The sequence below is a fragment of the Artibeus jamaicensis genome, unplaced genomic scaffold (assembly GCF_021234435.1).
Source record: "Artibeus jamaicensis isolate MK-2021 breed Jamaican fruit bat unplaced genomic scaffold, CSHL_Jam_final contig_3114, whole genome shotgun sequence".
Classification (NCBI taxonomy): Eukaryota; Metazoa; Chordata; class Mammalia; order Chiroptera; family Phyllostomidae; genus Artibeus; species Artibeus jamaicensis.
Window position 1 is genome coordinate 733,260 of NW_026521720.1, and position 18,691 is coordinate 751,950.

The window sequence follows — 18,691 nt, forward strand, 5'->3', positions numbered from 1 at the left end:
AGAAGTTGGACCCAAGAAGGAACACACCAAGGCACATCATCATTACATTAGCCAAGATTAAAATGAAGGAGAGAATCCTAAAAGCAGCAAGAGATAAGGGGACAGTCACCTACAAAGGAGTTCCTATTAAACTCTCAGCTGATTTCTCAAAAGAGACCTTACAGGCAAGAAGGGACTGGAAAGAAGTATTCCAAGTCATGAAATTCAAAGACCTACATCCAAGATTGCTCTATCCAGCAAAGCTTTCATTTAGAATGGAAGGGCAGATAAAGTGCTTCTCAGATAAGGTCAAGTTCAAGGAGTTCATCATCACCAAGCCCTTATTATATGAAAGATTAAAGGGACTTATCTAAGAAAAAGAAGATAAAAAAGATGAACAGTGAAAGGACAGCAAACTCACAGTTATTAACAACCACACCTAAAACAAAAGCAAACTAAGAGGACACCTAGATCAGGAGCAGAACCATAGAAATGAAGATCACATGGAGGGTTAGCAACAGGGGAGTGGGAGGAGGGGGGAGAGAAGTTACAGAGACTAAGTAGCATAAACAGTAGGTAGAAAATAGATAGAGGGAGGACAAGAATAGTATGGGAAATATAGCATCTAAAGAACTTGAGACACATGGACATGAACTAAAGGGGGGAATGGGGGGAGTGGGTGTGCAGGGTGGAGGGGAATAAAGGGGGGAAATGGGACAACTGTAATGGCATAATCAAAACATATTAAAAATAAATACATACATACATGCATACATACTCTCCCAAGAGAGTATTTCATACTCTCCCAAGTAAAATAATGTGTCCAGGTCTGAAAAGAGATCTATGAGGACTTGTATGATGCCACTACTCTGCATGAATACGTGTTTGTAGCTATAGGGAACCAGATCAGCTTTCCAATTTACTTTCTGTAGAAGCTGAGTCCCACAAAGGGATTTAATCTATACTTCTAACCTCAATGCCTTCAAGAGTCAATTGGGTCAGATTTGCCTTAGATGATGCCTGAAGATTGTGAAGTCCGATTCCAGGTGCCCTACTGCTAGAACACCACACATACTCCCCACCCCACCACCATCCTCCCGAGAACTTGAAAGCCTGAACCCACTCCTACCCCCAATCACTGAAAATAACTAGACAAATTCTTCCACCATTGGAGATGGAAAAGTAAATTCTGAGTTTGTCAACCACTTCTACCAGGTAAAAACTGAATGTATCAATCAGCATAAGTGACAAATAGGTCTTTCCATTTTCACGGCCTACTCGACCAAATTCTTGAAGATTTATACAGAAGAGCTCATGAAAACATCAGATCAAAAGGCTGTATGGCTAAAGTCAGCTTTGGGCATTTATTCTTGAAAAATGAACACATAGGTACTACACAGGAAGTTAACAGATTTGTCATTTAATTGCTGTTTAGGATTCTAAATGTCATTAACTTTTATATTTTTTAGAAAGATCAATATCTAGTAAGATACCTCAATATAGTTAGAAAATATAGTCTCAAAACTTAATAATACAAATGAGTTAATAGTAAATACTAGTGCATTTACAACTAACTTGTGGCTAAAGAATTAGTTGTAGCTAAAGAATAACTTGTGGCTGTTTTAATATTAAGTGTTGATTTAGAATAATTCCTTTTAGGGATGAAAATTGGTACCCAATGCTAGTTGGATCTAAACTTGAAAAGAATGACTTTATTGGTGAATCCGATAATATAAAGGAAACATACATATGTGATGATTATCTAAGACTTATTACCTGCTTGCCTTTGTTATGTGAAGTCAGATTAAACATTCCCAGCATATTTATACTGAAAGTGCAAAAAGCCACTATCCTAGATATATATTGCATTACATTTTGCTTCTATTTTCAAGTTTCAAAGTTGTGCATAATATGTAGTTTTATGGGTGCATCTGTATATGTATGTGCATTCCACGCTGCTTTTTGCAAATTAAAGAGTCCCTTCACCCTATATTTTCAGCAGGGGATCTATCCAGAGAAGGAGTTTAGACATCTACATAGCTGAATAATTTGAAATTTGCTCTTGAATAAGAAAAGCCTTTATATGTATATTGCCTCAATACCTCCTGTACTGAAGATAACTGATTAGGCCACTGAAAACTTTTGTTGTTGCTGATATACCAAGTTTCTAGCCATCTAACTGATGCTGATTGTGGGTGCACAGACATGTATGATCTGCATAGACTATGTCCGGTGTAATACTTGGTCTTTATCAATAGCACAAAAAGCAAGGGACTGGACAGTATAATTTATTGAGTAAGCATTCCAAGTCACTAATAAAACTTGGTTTAATTGTTCCCATCATTGTTATATAAAATCAATTAGATGAACATTGCCAGCAGGTTTACACTCAAAATGCAAAGTATGTCACTGTTTGATATTGATACCACATTACAGTTGCTTCCACTTGAAAGTTCCAAGGAAGTACATTCTTCTAAATGAAATAAGTGTTTCTTGAGCTACAATTCCCTGAATTCAAAAGCGCAATGTATCAATCTTTATTAATAATAAATCACATTCTAATTAAACAAAATGATATTTTTGATAGGGCCCCAGATAATTTTGTGGCTATGAGATTTTAAAAATAAATTACATTGTTAAATTTAGTCAGTCACTCTTCAAGTTTGTAGGCATTATTAACAGCATGCCCCTTCCTTCATTTAACGAAAAAGTCATTAATCCATTAAATTAAATTAAAGATTGCATGTCTGCTATAAGCAAATGCTTTCCAAGGCACTGGAGAAACAACAGCAAACAAGCACACGTCTTCCCTGCACCCTCGCAGTTTACAGAATAGCACTTTGTGGCTCAAGGATCCATCAAGCATATTTTCTATAGCTATATATATAAAAAAAGTTAACGCCTAGGAAGAATAAAAGGCCATACATTAATGTTTCTACAAATATCTGTTGAAACATTTTGGGGGGCACTAGTACTTGATCGTATTAGCTTCAGAGGTGTCACTTCTGATTAGGATTTATTTCTAAATGTGATAAGGCACCTCTGGCTCCTAGTGTAAAACTGGAGTTGATGGTAAGCAAGACATTGGTGAAGGAATTATCTATTGGATTTTCTCTGGTCACTGAGCCACACCCATCAGGGCAAGAATTATTGTTTTATTCCTATTAGTATCTTTCAGTTTAAATGTCCAATGCAGCTTCTGAGAATTATTTAAAAAAATAATTCATCAAGATAATTTAAACTGAATTTTTTGAATATAGAAAAGAAAAGCTTCTGCAAAAGTTATTGATGTAAAATGATTTTTGAAGACAACCAAACAACTAATTTCTATTTTTGTTGGAGAGCAGAAAGGAATAACCAGTAGAAAAACTTGCGATTACACAATAGGAAATTTTATCTGCAGTCAAGATTTTCCTTGGGAATCGTAAATAAGCTCTGATTCAAACTTGTTTTCACCCGTTTTTCTCGCTGCCTTCGGTTGCAAAACCAAACTCTTACTACTTCTTTCTCAAGATTCAGTTCTTCAGCCATCCTCATGATCTCTTGAGATGAGGGTTTACTCTGCTCTCCAAAGTGTCTCTCCAGAGCCCCTTTTGCAGTGATACTGGGAGAGGGGGTTGGGGCAGCAGGTGGGGGTAGAAAGCGTTATATTAAGTTTTTGGCAGATCAGATTAAGTTAGGTTGAATTTTCTAAATATTTACATAAAAACAAAACTTAAAGACTCTGAAAACACTTTAAAAACTCTTCAAAAAAGATAGATGGATGACTTGTCATACTTTAGATGCTTATCTTATTCAGGGCACCATTTATTACCCGAGTCACAGGAAGAAAGGAGAGGAACCCAGACTTTCTATGTTCATCCCCCTTTGCACCACAAGAGGGCACTGACTTCCTGAGAAGGAAGGAGCACTTTGCTAGGCATTTCTGCAAAGTTCCCCAGAAATCATTTAAGTTGTTTACCATACGATAGATGAAATGTTCAGTGAACAACCAACTGACCAAAACAAAACCTATATGTCAGCATTTCCTCTGTGAGCCTCACGGGCATTACAAAAAGATCAAACAACAAATCTTTCTGGTTTAAATTGCAAGAAGTTGCCTCTGACTTGAAAATAACTAAAATACTGATTACTAGGTTTTTTTAATTTTTAATAACACAGATGCCAAATTGCCAGAGCAAGACTTATATCTAACCCTTTGGCAGAAACAGTCACTATTTTTAGAAGTGATTGTTCATACTGGATTTTATCCAAAACTTGTGGAGCCAAAGTGTTCTTAAATCAAGCAATACAAACTATTCCAACAATTGCTTAAAATTATTAGCTCTCTGCTTTTCACTATTAAGGTATTAAAATATGCTTTCTTCACATACCTTGTTTTTATTGAGTTGACTATATTCACCTTACATTTATATGTTGTGTTGCACCTATTTGTGCTAACAAATGATTCTATTTGTAAAATATCCTTTTCTTCCTCCAGTAACATCTAATGTCTCCAAAGCATACCTTATAGTTGTTCTGCGTTTCCTTTTCCTCTCATTGACTCCCACTTTTTCACTGTACAAAGCTGTAATGGGGAAAAGAGGGACAATTACAGAAACCAAGTAAGGTTAAGAAAAAACCCTCAGATTTGGATTTGGATTTCAAATGTTCATGGTAAAGCAATGCAAAATAAAATCACCATATATTTTTGTTTTAATTTTTTGCAACTGATGTCATTTTATATTACAAGCCCTAGATAAAAATGCAGACAACTGTAGTTGAACAATAAAATAATTAAAAAATGTTAATACAACATTTAATACATTTAATACAACCGTTAATACAGAAATAAATATTAACTATTCAAAGACAGTTGTGTATAAATCCTATTGCTACTCTGCTTTTGTTCCCTCTCTTGCTCTCAATGCTCCCATGCCTTGCTCCTTATCCAGCCTTGACACATTAGTGTGAGTAGATAATTCTATCACATTAAATTGCTCATTTGGCAATAGCTAATGCTAGTCACTTGGAAGACTACTGTGAGCAAATGCCCTGGTTAGGCTAGTACAAGGTTATGAAAATGATTGCATGTACAATCACTACAGTATAGAACAGAGGCAAAGAAAATCTGAATGTGTTAAAAGTTCATTTCACCATTTCACACCTATGCCACACTGTCTTAGAAAGCTGTACCCATACAGCTTATCCTTCCACTATTTACGTTCTCGGTAAATTTATCTCTACTTGCATTAGCTTTCCTTTCAGTGGGATGAAACAAGACAGTTATTTTTTTTATCTTAATGAAGAAAAACTAAATTAAACCTCAAACCTCTCGTTTTATTGTTAATCCCACCAATAGAAGCCACTGTTTTTAGCTTAAAATGTCACAGAGCCTTCAGAGATACAGCTTCAGTACCTCCCACTTGTTCCGCCTCCTCCAGCCATTTGGATAATATTGCTTTCAGTTTGCATGCATTTTTGAAGCTGAGCTGCAGGTTTTCAAATCGGCAGATAGTTGTTTGACTGAACTCAGAGCCATGCACAGCTGCCAGGGCCTCCCCAACATTTGTTTGGGTGTATCCTGTGGAAGGACAGTAAAGACCATTAGCTTCAGCTTTCACGAAGCATTCATTTCGGTCCAGTGTTGCATAAACATGTGTCTCTTTCTTTGTTCAGTACCGCTTTTAAACATATATTTGTTGGCAATTTAGAATTACTTTGTAAGGTTCAGTATAAAACTGTCCAGTGCTTCAAAAAATATTCCTTCTAGTTAATTATTTTTTTCTACAAGTCAAAATAATTCCTATGGGAACTTCTGCTATTCTTAGTCTTTAGTCGAATTGTATAGATGTATCATCAGATACTTAAAAATTCTTGCACTCTTTGTTATTATTATTAAATATCTGATGACATATGCTCATCTATAGTATATTTAATATAATGTATAACATATATGGTGCTATATCATAAATATTTTTATCTCAACTGTAAGGGTGAAAAAATCAACTATGTTGTTGAGGGGTACCAGATAAAACTAAAAATTATCCTTACTTTCTTTGTTTCCCATGTTTATTATTAGACTTTGATCACCAAAGATTTTATTTACACACCCAAGCACATTTATTACATCATTTGGTAATGTTTCCATCTCCTGGCAAAGATGCTCAATGATTGTCCCGGACATTTTTTACAGTACAAGTTGCTAGGAACCATCAATACCAAATTAGAAACATTCACAGCAATGTAAATACCAAACAGAAAATGAATGTTATAAATTGCTTACTGCTCTGTTTATTGATATGGCAAGTGCACATTAATTTAGGGCCTACGGCTATATGCCTGTATTCATAAAGGGGTTGCATATGATACTAATCGACAAATTTTATTACCAGATAACTTATGATTCATTCCACAAGTACAGAAGTTTGAACTGTCATTTTCAATCTATTAAAAAATTCACTACTTCATGAATTTAAATCGAGATTAGTTGTTACAGTTATTTTACGTTGAAATACTTTTCAGTAGAGAGAGAGCAAAGGCTATGAAAACAAATCCACAGAAGTGAAATTACAGGTGACTGCCCGACACCTGACACAACACTTGAATCTTCACTCAGAGGAGGAATTTGAAATGCAACTACCATGAGAAGTGACTTTGACCTGTTTGATTTGCAAAGATACAAAAGATTAAGTGCATATTTTTTCTCAATGACTATTTATTTATTCTATTTGTCAGCTTCTGTTCTAAGCTCTCAGAAGATGTCCTTAAGGAGAAGACAAAAACAAACAAACAAACCAACAAGCAGCAAAAAACTCCCACCTGGACGGAGACTGCTTTCTGAGCAGTGGCACAAGAGGCATTCTGATGGCAGCAAAATTTGGTACAATGTCCACATGGACACATTTGGCATCTATCAGAATTACCAGTATGCACACTCTGATGAAGCAATTTTGCTTTTAACAGTTTTCCTACACATACATTTGCATAGTTAAAAAATGACATTCATGAAGTTTATTACTGTAGCATTGTTTTTAACACAATAATATTGGATACCACGTAAATTTATCATCAGTAAGGGAATGGTTAAATAAATTGTAAAATGGAATATAAGACATTCCTTTAAAAAAACCTTTCTAAAAATTGATATGAAAAGATCCTCAACATAGTTACATTTTTTTAAAAATCTGCAAGAAATATGTGTATTTGCTTATATATGATAATATCTGTAAAAGGTTACACAAGAAACTAACATTGACTAATAGGAAAGACAAAGCAGAACGAATACATTTTATTTATATTCTTTTATGTTTTTAAATAATATGAATGTATCATCTATTCAAAAGTTCAAATAAAATATAGAGAAAATGGGGCACTTCTAAACTAATTTCGAGGTGGTTAAGTTGAAAACAAGTACCATTAACTTAAAATCTATGTATTGAGGGCATTAACAATTCACAAGGAAGCAGAGGTTGGTGTAGGAGTGTCACGCATGGACAAACTTAGATCCTTAGTAGAGACAGCGGCTGAGAACTGTCTTGGGCCCTCGAGCGGAGTGAAAGATTGAACCGCACTATAGTAAGGACCTGCAGACCAAGTCGTGCAGACTATTGCTCCTAAAAAGCACATACCTAACTTGATTCTTCTCACTTTAAATTCATTGGCAAACTTTTCAAGTTCTCGAATTTCCGGAGAATCCATGTCTATGGGCTCTTCAACCAATTTACTTTTCCGCCTGAGTTCCTGCTTGAAATCAGAGGCTGTGGGGTCCTCTGTCAGGAGGGACTGGTGCATGGCAGGAAAGCCGTGGCTCAGGGTGTGGTCAGGAAACTTATAGAGACAAGGGGTTAAGCTGCCTGTGAATAAAGGAAAGAAAAGGGACATTTGTAGTCACCGCCTCTTCTATACAAGCAAGGGTTTTTGCCTGTTAGAGTCCGTTCTTTTGCTACAGCCAGTCTCAATTCTAAAAGGTGGGCTGACCATCAGCCTTCTGAAGAAGTATGAGTAGCTTAGTATAAATGTGATTATTTATTTTCCACCTTCCCTAGGGAAGTGAAAACTAAGATAATGCCAAAGGAATTGCAAATAATTAAAAGAAGCAATGGAAATAAGCAAATTTTCTCAGAAGTGTAAGTTTTCCATCATTTTCTCTTAAAGTTGCCCATTTCTAGGAATCTGAGGTTCAACTCTAAGCAGAATGTATATATATATATATTTTTAAGTTTAATATTTATTGTACTTTTTTTCATTACCATTTAGTCCCCTCATAACCTCCTCCCTTCAGCAATCACCACACTGTTGTCCATGTCCGTGAGTCCTTTTTATTTTTTGCTCAGTCCCTCCATCCCCTAAACCACACCCAGCTCTCATCTGCTCTCCACTTATGAGTCTGTCTCTCTTTTGCTTGTTAGTTGAGTTTGTTCATCAGATTGTTCTATTTTCTTAATTCATTGAATACATATCTGTGACATTTTTTTAAAATCAAGTCACATGGTTAAGTGCTATACTGGAAAATTTTCTAAGGATCAGAAAATTGATCTTACAGTATTTAGAAGCCTGGCTTTTATCAATAAATGCTTAACTTTAAAGGGAAATGATCATGTCTTTTAAAAATTTAACATAGGCAGAGAAATAGAATGATAAGAACATAAAGTAATCAACCTGATTTAAATATATTTGAGGAATGAATAGATATGAACAAAAAGTAATTTTTAAAGTCCTATTAAAAAGTCAACAACAAGATTTTTTGAAAAATATTCAATGTAATGAAATCATTTTAGATAATTTTTAAAATATGCACACAGAATTTTAATCAAATTTGTTATACTAGCCTGCTGGTAAGGCCTGAACCCAGGCAAATCCGGGACTCTTGTCCCAGATTCCTGCAAGAACTGGCCCCAAGGGGTTCTCATAGACCTGCTGTCTCTTAGAGGACAGGCACAAAGATGGACACCCTGGTCTCGATGCACTTGACTGAGCTGTCTCTTCTCAGGTGGAGCAACCACAGACAACTGCTCTGTGGGTGGGACACCCAGCAGGCACCATCTGAGGGCAATGCCTGTAGACTTGTATATGAGTCCTTTAATATTGTTAAGATGCTGATGTACCATTGCTGTGTTTGTGTAAACACATTGTGTTCCTAGTTCATGCCATGAATGATGCTATAAAGGGGAAAAAATGGCAAGGAAGAGTGCAATTCTAGATATGATAGGTAATTACCCATGAACAATAAGGCACTGTGTTGACTGAGTGGTTTAAAAAATAATCACGAAAAAATAAAATATCTAAAGAATTTTTAAATGCTTCCAAACTTCATTCTTTATTAGTAGAGAAGAGTCTATCTCATCTGGGGAGCATGGGTGAGAGATAATAGAGTCAAATTCCCAAACATTTTGTGTTCTTCATTAGTCCATTACATTTTAATAGGTAGAGAGTTCGCTTCAATTTATGTTAAATGACACATCTACCCAAGACATTTTGACATAAATAAAATATTTAGTGGTCAATCATTTGCATTATGAATATAAATAAATATTTAAACAAAAAATAAATTACTACAGAATATATACAATAATCATCTTGGAAATGTTGAAAATATACATCAAATTTATGCCACTTATAATGTCTTCATAAATATATTCACAAATCAAAGACATGAGTAATAATGTATTTTGCCAAAGTATATAGATCTTACATTAATATGTCAATTATAATAAGTAAAGAATACTGTAAGTCAACAAATTGTTGGCTTGTTTATGGAAGAATATAATTATAAAGCACACCCCTACCCAATAGACTATATTTCTTTTCTGAAGCAAAGTAAACACACAAGTGAAAGATTAAACAAAAAAACATAAAATCAATCAGGCTATTTCACTGATATTAAAAATATTCGAAAGAAACCATTCATGTTTAGAAAATTTCACGTTACTTTTACAAACCAAAACTATTACGTTTTACTTTTCAAAAAGTCGGTTAGTCCTCTAATTAATGCTTCAGTGGATGTTAAACTGATCAGACCAGATAAAATTTTTAAGAGCAATTGTATCAATGTTGAACTTATTACATAGCTTATTTTTGAAAATGATTATTAATTTGGGGGTTCATTTTTAGCTGTCTCTTAGTTTTAGATTTTTGCTAGATGAAGTAGAAGAAAGACAAGTACATAAGAAAAGAAAACTGATCACATTTAGTTTAGCATCTTCTTAACATTTATCTCAAGACCTTTCTTTCACTAATGCTTTCACAGTTGATTCTTATATGCAAAACAATCTTCTGTCATCTTTCAGAAATTTCAAATGCAACATAATACACTTAATGATAAAATACTCTGAAACACAGTCAAAGCAGAGACAAAAAATCAGGCCACTGTTACATGTTGCATATCCAATATATTTTAAAGTATTTTCAGTGGTACCCAACCTTTTTGGTATCACGAACCTATTTCATGGAAATTGGATGTGGGGCCAGCGGGGAGCTGGAGCTCAAGCTCAGGTGAGCTTCACTCCCCCACTGTGGATGAGTCTTTGTGGGGAGGGCACGAGGCAGAGCTCAGGTGAGCTTTGCTTGTTGCCGGGCTCAGAACAAGCAGGACAGTACCGGCCCACTACCCAGCCCCAGGGGGTGGATACCCCTGCTTCCGATAACTCATTTAACCTATGTCAAATTATGTTCATTCTACATAGGTTATTTTTTTATATCTTTTACATGAGATGCTATGAGACCTGAATTTTTTAGCAATCTTGATTATTCAATTTTTGTTGCTGATCTTTGTCACACATTGCTGCAAATTTTCTGTGGCACTTTGTGCCATTTTCGTATCCTTATATAAACAAATGATGAAGGAAGAATATGATTTTTTACCACAATTTAAAATGTAGGAAACTTAAATAAAAAGAAGTTAAATAACTTTCCCTGGGTGCCACAATGAATTAACTATACATTTGAAACCAGAACTGAAGTCCAATGAACATTGCAATGAACCACATCAAAGTAATCACCTCATCCATACTCAGGTAAATTAAATTCTTTCTTATAAAAACTTCTGCAGTTTAAACATATTGGGCTACATTAAAACAAATACTTTCAGACAAAAAATACTATAATTATTTATTAAAATATTAGAAGTGGGCATCTCTAGTTTTAGAAAAATAGAGTATTTTATATATTATAAATGCTCTGTAAAAATAGACATTTAGAAAATAAATTTGATCACGAGTCTATGAAAAGTACATAGGAAGCACCATACTCAAAGGCCAGGCACCCAGAATGAAAAGGGAAACACATGTGATGGGTTTTTATTTTTCATTAAGTGAACAGTTCCACAATTATACACAGGGACACAGTTTTTCCTGAACTAACCCTAAACAGAAATTTATAATGAGTCATAAGCAGAGCCCAAAACATCGCAGTTTCTATCCTCTGATCCAGTATTTGGGGGAGACTGGGGGGAGATTGGTATGGCGTATTTGGCAAGATATTTTTAAAATCTTTCTAAAGCCTGGATTAGTGGAAAAGGGAAAAAGAAAACAAAAGACGCTGTGACTCACGTGCAGCAGCGAGTCACACATTCAACTTCCCAAACATCAATAAAGCAAAGTTTTCTGTAAGTCTAGGCAAGCGCTCACCTAAACAGCTTGGAAATGTCTGCCTCTTCTTCACAGCCCAAAGTGTATTTTCACATTGCCAATGAATCCCCTACAGCCTCGCTGGATTGCTCTCTATGTATTTCTGTGTGGTGGAGGTGGGAGGACACAGGTGAATCTTTGAAGCAGGTGATGGGGAGGCAGAGGTCTGGCCCGCCTTGCAGGGCTCTGGCTCAATGGGCCATAGGATGGGGCAAGTTGTAGTTCTGAGGCAAGTGGCTCTGAAACATGTTAACTAACTGACAGTGTCTCTGAGGTAACGGCCTTGAAGCCTTAAAAGAAGAAACAGGTGAAGCGAAGACACAAAGCCAAATACTGCATCTTCCTGTAGACATGCCCAGGAATATGCATTTAAATATTTCTACTTGATTTTCTTTTTTCCTCATGAATGACAATGTGAAGAAAGTCATAAATTTGAATTGTGATCTTTTCTCTTTTGTGTACTGGTAAATCCTTTCCATAGACAACAGGGGGCCTCTGCCTGGTTTTGTAACTTAGCTTTGTTTAAAACCAGCCATGCCCATTTGTTTACATATTGCTTATGGCTGCTCTCCTGCTAGGATCACCAAGTTGAGTCTACAGTCACCAAGCTGAGTAGTTGAGACAGAGGCTAATTGCAAAACAGGAAAAATACATTAGGTCACAGCTACTGAGAGGCCTTCCATGATTCAGAGGAAAAAGATCTTCAGAATTAAAAAAAGAAAGGAAATTCGAGAATGAAGAGATGGACTTCAAAATAGGTTATTTCTCTCTGTCAACTATCAAACTGATTTTTGTTGCCTTTTGCATTAGTCCACATGAAGTGGGCACTTTCAGCCATAGTAATTTTTCTCTTATTATCTACTTCTCATTTTTAAAAAATGGACATTCGTCTTCTTGGTTGATTCCCAAACCTCAGCTATTTTGCTTTCCTCTTAAAATTAGTTTTTAAACAAGGACTGTCACACTAGGTCTTGGTTTGGCCGACCTGTAATATAATCTGGCCGGGTTAAACACTCATTACCATGTGGCTGGTTTGCTCGGTTTGCACAGGCAGTGGGCGGGCAGGTGGGATGGCCCACTGAGCTTGTTTCCTAACTTTCACCCAGCATAGGAAACTGGAAAATAGAAACAATCTCAAGTACTCAAAAATCAAAGTTTTGAGGATGTTTGCTATCATTTTGTTTTGTTTTGTTATTAACTAGAAGAGATTTCAAATAGCATTTATAACTTGCTGGTCACTTTTATCTACGCTGTAGGATGTTGAATTATCAAAATTCTCAAAAGAGACAGGAGAAGGAATTTAGCTGCAAGTGTATCTAAAGAGAAGATCAAAGGAGAAAGATGGGTTGAGTTGCTAAAACTGAGCCACAACTCAACTCTAATAAAGTTGAGGTACCCATACAACCTAAATATGAAGAGATTGGAAATCAGAGATGTTAAATGACTTCAACGCAGTTCATAATTATTTCATAGTGCAGCTAATTCATTGCTCCCAATTAGTTAATCACTTTGGTATGCCCACACCTGGATCATGAAGTACAGCAAATTAACCTGTAATTAAAGACAGCCCTACTAACTTTAACAAAATATTAGCTATAGCTTTTCTTTTTCAGTGGGTTATTAATGTAATGAAATGCTCAAGTTCAATGTAAGCATCAGAGTGTGGGTAATAAGATAAGCACATTAGCAGGTAACAGGTAAGGTGGGGAGGGTACAGGGTGGAGGGATTGAGCAAAAAAGGACAAAGGTCTCATGGACATGGACAACAGTGTGGGGGTTGCAGAGGGGAAGGGGACATAAGGGGACTAAATGGTAATAAAAATACAATAAAAATTATTTTAAAAATATAGCAATTTTACTTCATTTGAAATACAGCACTTTCTGTAGCTTCACTTTTTTATGGAGTATGTGGCAGTGAACCTGTCTTTGTTCCTGATGATAAGAAACGTCTGTGGATTGTGTAATTTGATGAACGCCTTAAGACTACTCAGAAAATTCAAATGACAAAACTAGGTTTCTCTCCTGTATTTTATACCTTTGCAATCTTACTTCTGAATCCCTGTGTTTTATAACTCAATTTGTGTAGCTTCTCTGGGGATGAAGGCAGGAGAGCTCAGATTCTCTGAGCTAACTCTGCTGTGATACAAATGCTAATACTGAATATATGTCAAAATGATGACATTCTAACAAATTAGAAAGCATATCACATTTTAATGATATCACTCTCAAAAAAATAGTTCAAATATAAATTATATGCTTGCTATGGTGAGTTTTTCTTTCAGGAACACACTTAATTTTGTGTTAAGACTACAGGGATACCTCCAAATCTGAGGTTAATAATGTTGTTTTGGATGTCACCCAGGCTTTGAATCATTTTAAAAGGCTTTTCCAGGGGCCTCTCTGGATTTGCTGAGCGCCTGCCCGAAAAGTTGGACCCGCACAACCTGGGCTGCCTGAGCCTGTTTGCTCTGACCCTGGAAACTATAGGATGTTAGAATTTCAGGGCAGCTGGGAACTCACTAGGCCCTCAGCTCTGGCCTAGACTGGTGGGAAGGAAGGTGGTAGCAAAAACCACCTTAAAATTTTGGGTCTGGGGCTGATTTGATCTTTGGGTTAACCTCAATCCGTCGCTGCCGGTTGCTGGGTTTCGGAGGGCGCGTTAAATTGCACCTGTCTCCAGGGGAATCATTGTGGATGAAAAGCCAGGCCTCTGCTCCAGGAGAGCAGCGCATCGCCCTGTGCTTGTCATTCTCTGTCTCATAGTCAAAGTGTGGTGGAGGCCACCAAAAGCATTCTACCTGCACCTCTGGTGGCTAAACGCGTATCATTTCACTGTCTTATAGTGAACGTAGTTCTTCATCAGTGAGGGGTGTTCTCATTAACCATGAATACTGATCAACTACTAAGTGTCTGAATCATAAATTATCAGTTTTCAAAGGGGAAGAAAAATATATGGCTTTCCTTAGTTCCTAATCATTAAAAAGAAGCATTAGGATGTATAGGTAATTGTTAAGAACATCAGTCTTCATTTTCCGTAAAGGTGAGGATACTAGTTTATTCAGAATGCTGCTTTCACAGAATGTAAGAGAAGATAATTAGTTCTGGAATATTGTATTTTAAAGCTTTCAATGTTTTACTTGGTTATAAACAGAGGAATTTTTAGAAATTAAAGATTGGTAAATTAAATTATTTGGTTAATTTTCTTCCAAATTTATAGGCATAAATCTATGTTTGATTTTTTTTCATTACTTATTCTGGATAACAAAACACAAGAAAACGTGTTCCTAATATGCGATTCCTTTATCTGAAGCTCCTCTCTCAGCATGACACTATGTGTGTGCACACACACACACACACACATGCGCACGCACTTGTATTCTCACATAGAGCCTGAGGACTTATGTCACCCGTAATATTTCTCTCCCTGAAGTTATAAATATAAAAGATTTAAATTATCTTAAATATTGAGGCATAACAAAATTTAAACCACTGCAATATTAAACTATTAAAATGTTTTCTGTGGTCTAAAATTAAGTCATGGGTTTTGTGATGAATGGATCCCTTTGGTCATATTTTTCTCTTCCTTAAGAAAGATGCTGGCAGTGCCCCATATGAGCACCAGTAAATAAGTAGTCTTGACCTAGTGATGATTTATTTATCCAGAAAAAAATGTATGCAAATTTCTGATCAGGATTCTCTCAAACCCAGGAAATTCATCTAAATTTCCCCAAACTCAGTTTCATATGTAAAGACAATTTTTCTTACCTGCCATCACTCCATAGGTTGATGGTTGGTTTCCATAATGACAGGAAGGAACAGAATAATGAAGTCCAGTTGCTGTGTTTCCCAACATTGTCACCGAGAAATATGTACGCAAACATTTAGAAGTTTGGATCAAAGACAAAACAGACGGGACTGGTAAGAAAATGTATGAGGATTGAAGACACTTTCGTTTCATTTCAAAAAATACACATTTATGTGATTCTTACATTTACATGCAATTGTTTGTTCTCATTTTGGGGAGTTTCTCTGAGTAAGTTAAAACTAGTGGTTAAGTTTATCTCCACTAATGAGACCATACGTCATCAAAGTGGAAAATAGCCTTCACTGATTGTCCCATGCACTGTGAGGTGGTGACTAGCCAGTTTGGACCTTGGCTAATTGGAAACTGCAGAATTCTTGTCAGTCCCATTCAATATAGACATTGCAACAAACTGACTAGGGGAATAGTCTCTTAAAATCCTTATATATCATGGTATTATAAAGTGGTCTTTCTCTGGAAGAATGAATACAGAAATTGAGTCTTGTCTTTACTTTTGCTTATTCTCCTAACAAATTTCTTCCATCAAAGAGGAAATGGCAGAGCACCTAGGCTCCTCACAAAAAACCCGCTAGATTTGGAGGTTTTTGAAAATGCTGTGACAATATACGATGTGTTTATGTTGATGATGAAACCTTGAGGTGGTAGGTTTCTGCACACACACAATCAATTGAACAATTCTAACGATAAAGCAGGTCAAAGAATAAGTTTATTGCGGAGTGGCAAGGTCTATAAAGGTTGAGGATAGTGTACAAGCACAAACTTGTTTATAGTTAAATGCCTTATGAAATCAATGTGCATTTAGAAAGCAAATTTAAAATACTAAACATTTTAAAATCAGGCTTTAAACATGAATCACCAAGATGACTAAAAGCAGGGACTATTGACAATAAAATCTCTAGCCAATGTTTCTTCATTTATTTAATTTTCTTATTCTCATTCATATCCTGAATATAGTGTTAGCTTTTAATAAATATATATAATTATATTCTCTTGAAAAAGTTCAAGAGATAAGAAGTAGAGAATTTGAATCCTTTGAAAATGTTAAGATATGATAGTAATTAAAGCCATGAGGTCTCTTTAGAAAGTAAAACATATTTTCTTTAACTATAGAACAATGTTTAATATTTTAAAATATTTGCATAAATTTTTATTTTATAACTGATGTGTAGAAAGAACTAAAGTCATTTTGCATTATGATTACATATAAAAACCTTGTTATGCATTTTAAAATTAAACAAGATAAAAAATATTAAATACTCAATTGTTCTTATTATACCCATTATTTCTAGTTCAGTCTTTGGACAAATGACTATGATTTGATGAAAAATATAAGTACAATACCATTTAAAATATATTTGCCATTTTTACTCATAATTTTTTTTTAATTTATAAAATTTAAACGCATTTTGTTTCTCTGATTTTGGCAAGATGGATAAAGGATAGGTTAATTTACTATGTATGTTATTTATTTATTAAAAAATACATTTTAAAAATAACTAAATGGGGTTTTGAGCCTAAACTAGTTAAATCATTACTTCAATTCTAAATATTTTCATTCTGAAATAATATTCACACACAGTAAATTAAACAAACAATACAAATTCTCCTCAGATCTTATTTATAGAAAGTTCTATTATTAAAAATATACACTTAGCTATGGAATAGTTCAAATTTTTATAGCATATATTTTTGGTAAAATATGTTATTATATAGTTTTAAATGTTTGAATGTACTTTCAATATTACCTTTTAAATTAAGTTAGAAGACTCCTAGGTAAGTGAAAAAATCTCAACATTAATGACTTTACCAAAGTCTAGCTATATAGTCTCTATATTCTTTAAAATCCAGCTAAAGATTAATGCTGAACTTACATATATATATTTGTAAACTGCCCAATTATAAAAAAGGTAAAGCCTAAATAACTTAAATCAGAATATGAATTTATCAACTATAATTTTTATTTCTAAATGTATGAAATTTATTTCCTATTTCAATTGCTTTCAAAACAAGTGTAAAATGAATATTGTGTATTGTTATATAATGGAAGACATTTATTTGAATCAATTTAGTCTTTTTATAATTCTACTTCAAACACTTTATTTGTTACTGCATAGTTAAAGAATGAATTATGCTTTTTGCAAAACATTTGTGTTTAAGACAATATATTTGAATTTACAAGTTTAACTTTTATTTAGGAAAATTATATTTAAAAATATTAAAACTTGGTTAGAGGTTAAAGTCTTTCCAGAATCCAGATTTGAAAAAAATTAACTCATAAATGTTACATATTGCTCCTACGTTTTATTTTTGAGTTTCAAATTATGTTAAAAAGGTAAGTTTACAAAACTTACTTAACTAGTTTATTTTTTTACATGCACTGTTGCTGTTATTGGGAGTCATTTAGTTGTGGTATGAGGTATTTTGGCTGGTTTTAGAATAGCAGCAAATGTTATCTAAAAACCAAATAAATTTGTAAGTTAAAGAAGTTACACCTTTAAAACACTAAATTATTTTAGATTATTTCTTTAGTTTTGCTCTTTACCCATAAACTTTTCATTAGAATAATTTTTGGATTAAAATTAGCCAAATTCACTGTCTCGTTGTGTAAAAAACAATCTTTATAATCAAACCAAAAATAATTTAAATTGCTACACTTACTAATATTTCTTAAAAAGTTTCTTAGACATTTTGACTTCTTCAATATCCTTTCTATTTAATTTAAAATATATTAAACTGAAGGGGGAAATAAAAGAAACAAAGAGATTCTAAACTAACAAGATTCAAATCGTCTACTACGAGACCCTTAGGCCCAGCCGCCTGCAGACTGTTATTGGAGTCAGTACCTGAGGACATCACATTGGTAGCGTGGTTGGAGACCGGTAGGCACTCGGCGGCAGCGCTGGGATGCATTATCAGCGGCAGAGTTGCAGAAGACTCGGAATTCAGAGGTATAAACGTATCAGCCGAAGTAAAAGGTTGGCAACTCATTCCCACAAGAGAGTAGAAAAAGGAAGAGAACTGTTGCTCCCCAAATTGGAGTTTTATTATATTACTGTCTCAAAGGGCTGTTTCACATCTCATTACCTGCATATATACATCAGGAAGGTTCTGAAGCCCCAAGAGGGCGCGTGCTGGCGTTTATACTGCAGGGAAATCCCTTCATACATGTTAATCATCTTTTCCCAGGGGTATTGCTTTATCAGTCTCAACTGCCTTCCTTCTAACTCAAACATAATCCACGCGGGAGAGGAAAGCTGGTTATGGGGTATAGATTGAAAGGAAG

General features: G+C 34.9%; 1 protein-coding gene across 2 annotated transcripts; it reads right to left on the reverse strand.

Moving 5' to 3' along the window:
* Nucleotides 1–3,372: 3,372 nt before the first annotated feature.
* Nucleotides 3,373–18,405, reverse strand: POU1F1 (POU class 1 homeobox 1). Of its 2 annotated transcripts, none has more exons than XM_037130662.2 (6): nucleotides 18,252–18,405; nucleotides 15,351–15,500; nucleotides 7,590–7,814; nucleotides 5,378–5,542; nucleotides 4,486–4,546; nucleotides 3,373–3,583 (listed from the first exon to the last, which is right to left on the reverse strand). In XM_037130662.2, the coding sequence occupies exons 1-6, from the start codon at nucleotides 18,394–18,396 to the stop codon at nucleotides 3,373–3,375; spliced, it is 957 nt and encodes a 318-aa protein (XP_036986557.2). In that variant the 5' UTR covers nucleotides 18,397–18,405. The 2 variants fall into 2 exon arrangements, with proteins under 2 accessions (XP_036986557.2, XP_036986549.2); XM_037130654.2 differs by having other exon boundaries at nucleotides 15,351–15,422; nucleotides 18,252–18,396.
* Between the last annotated feature and the right edge of the window lie 286 nt (nucleotides 18,406–18,691).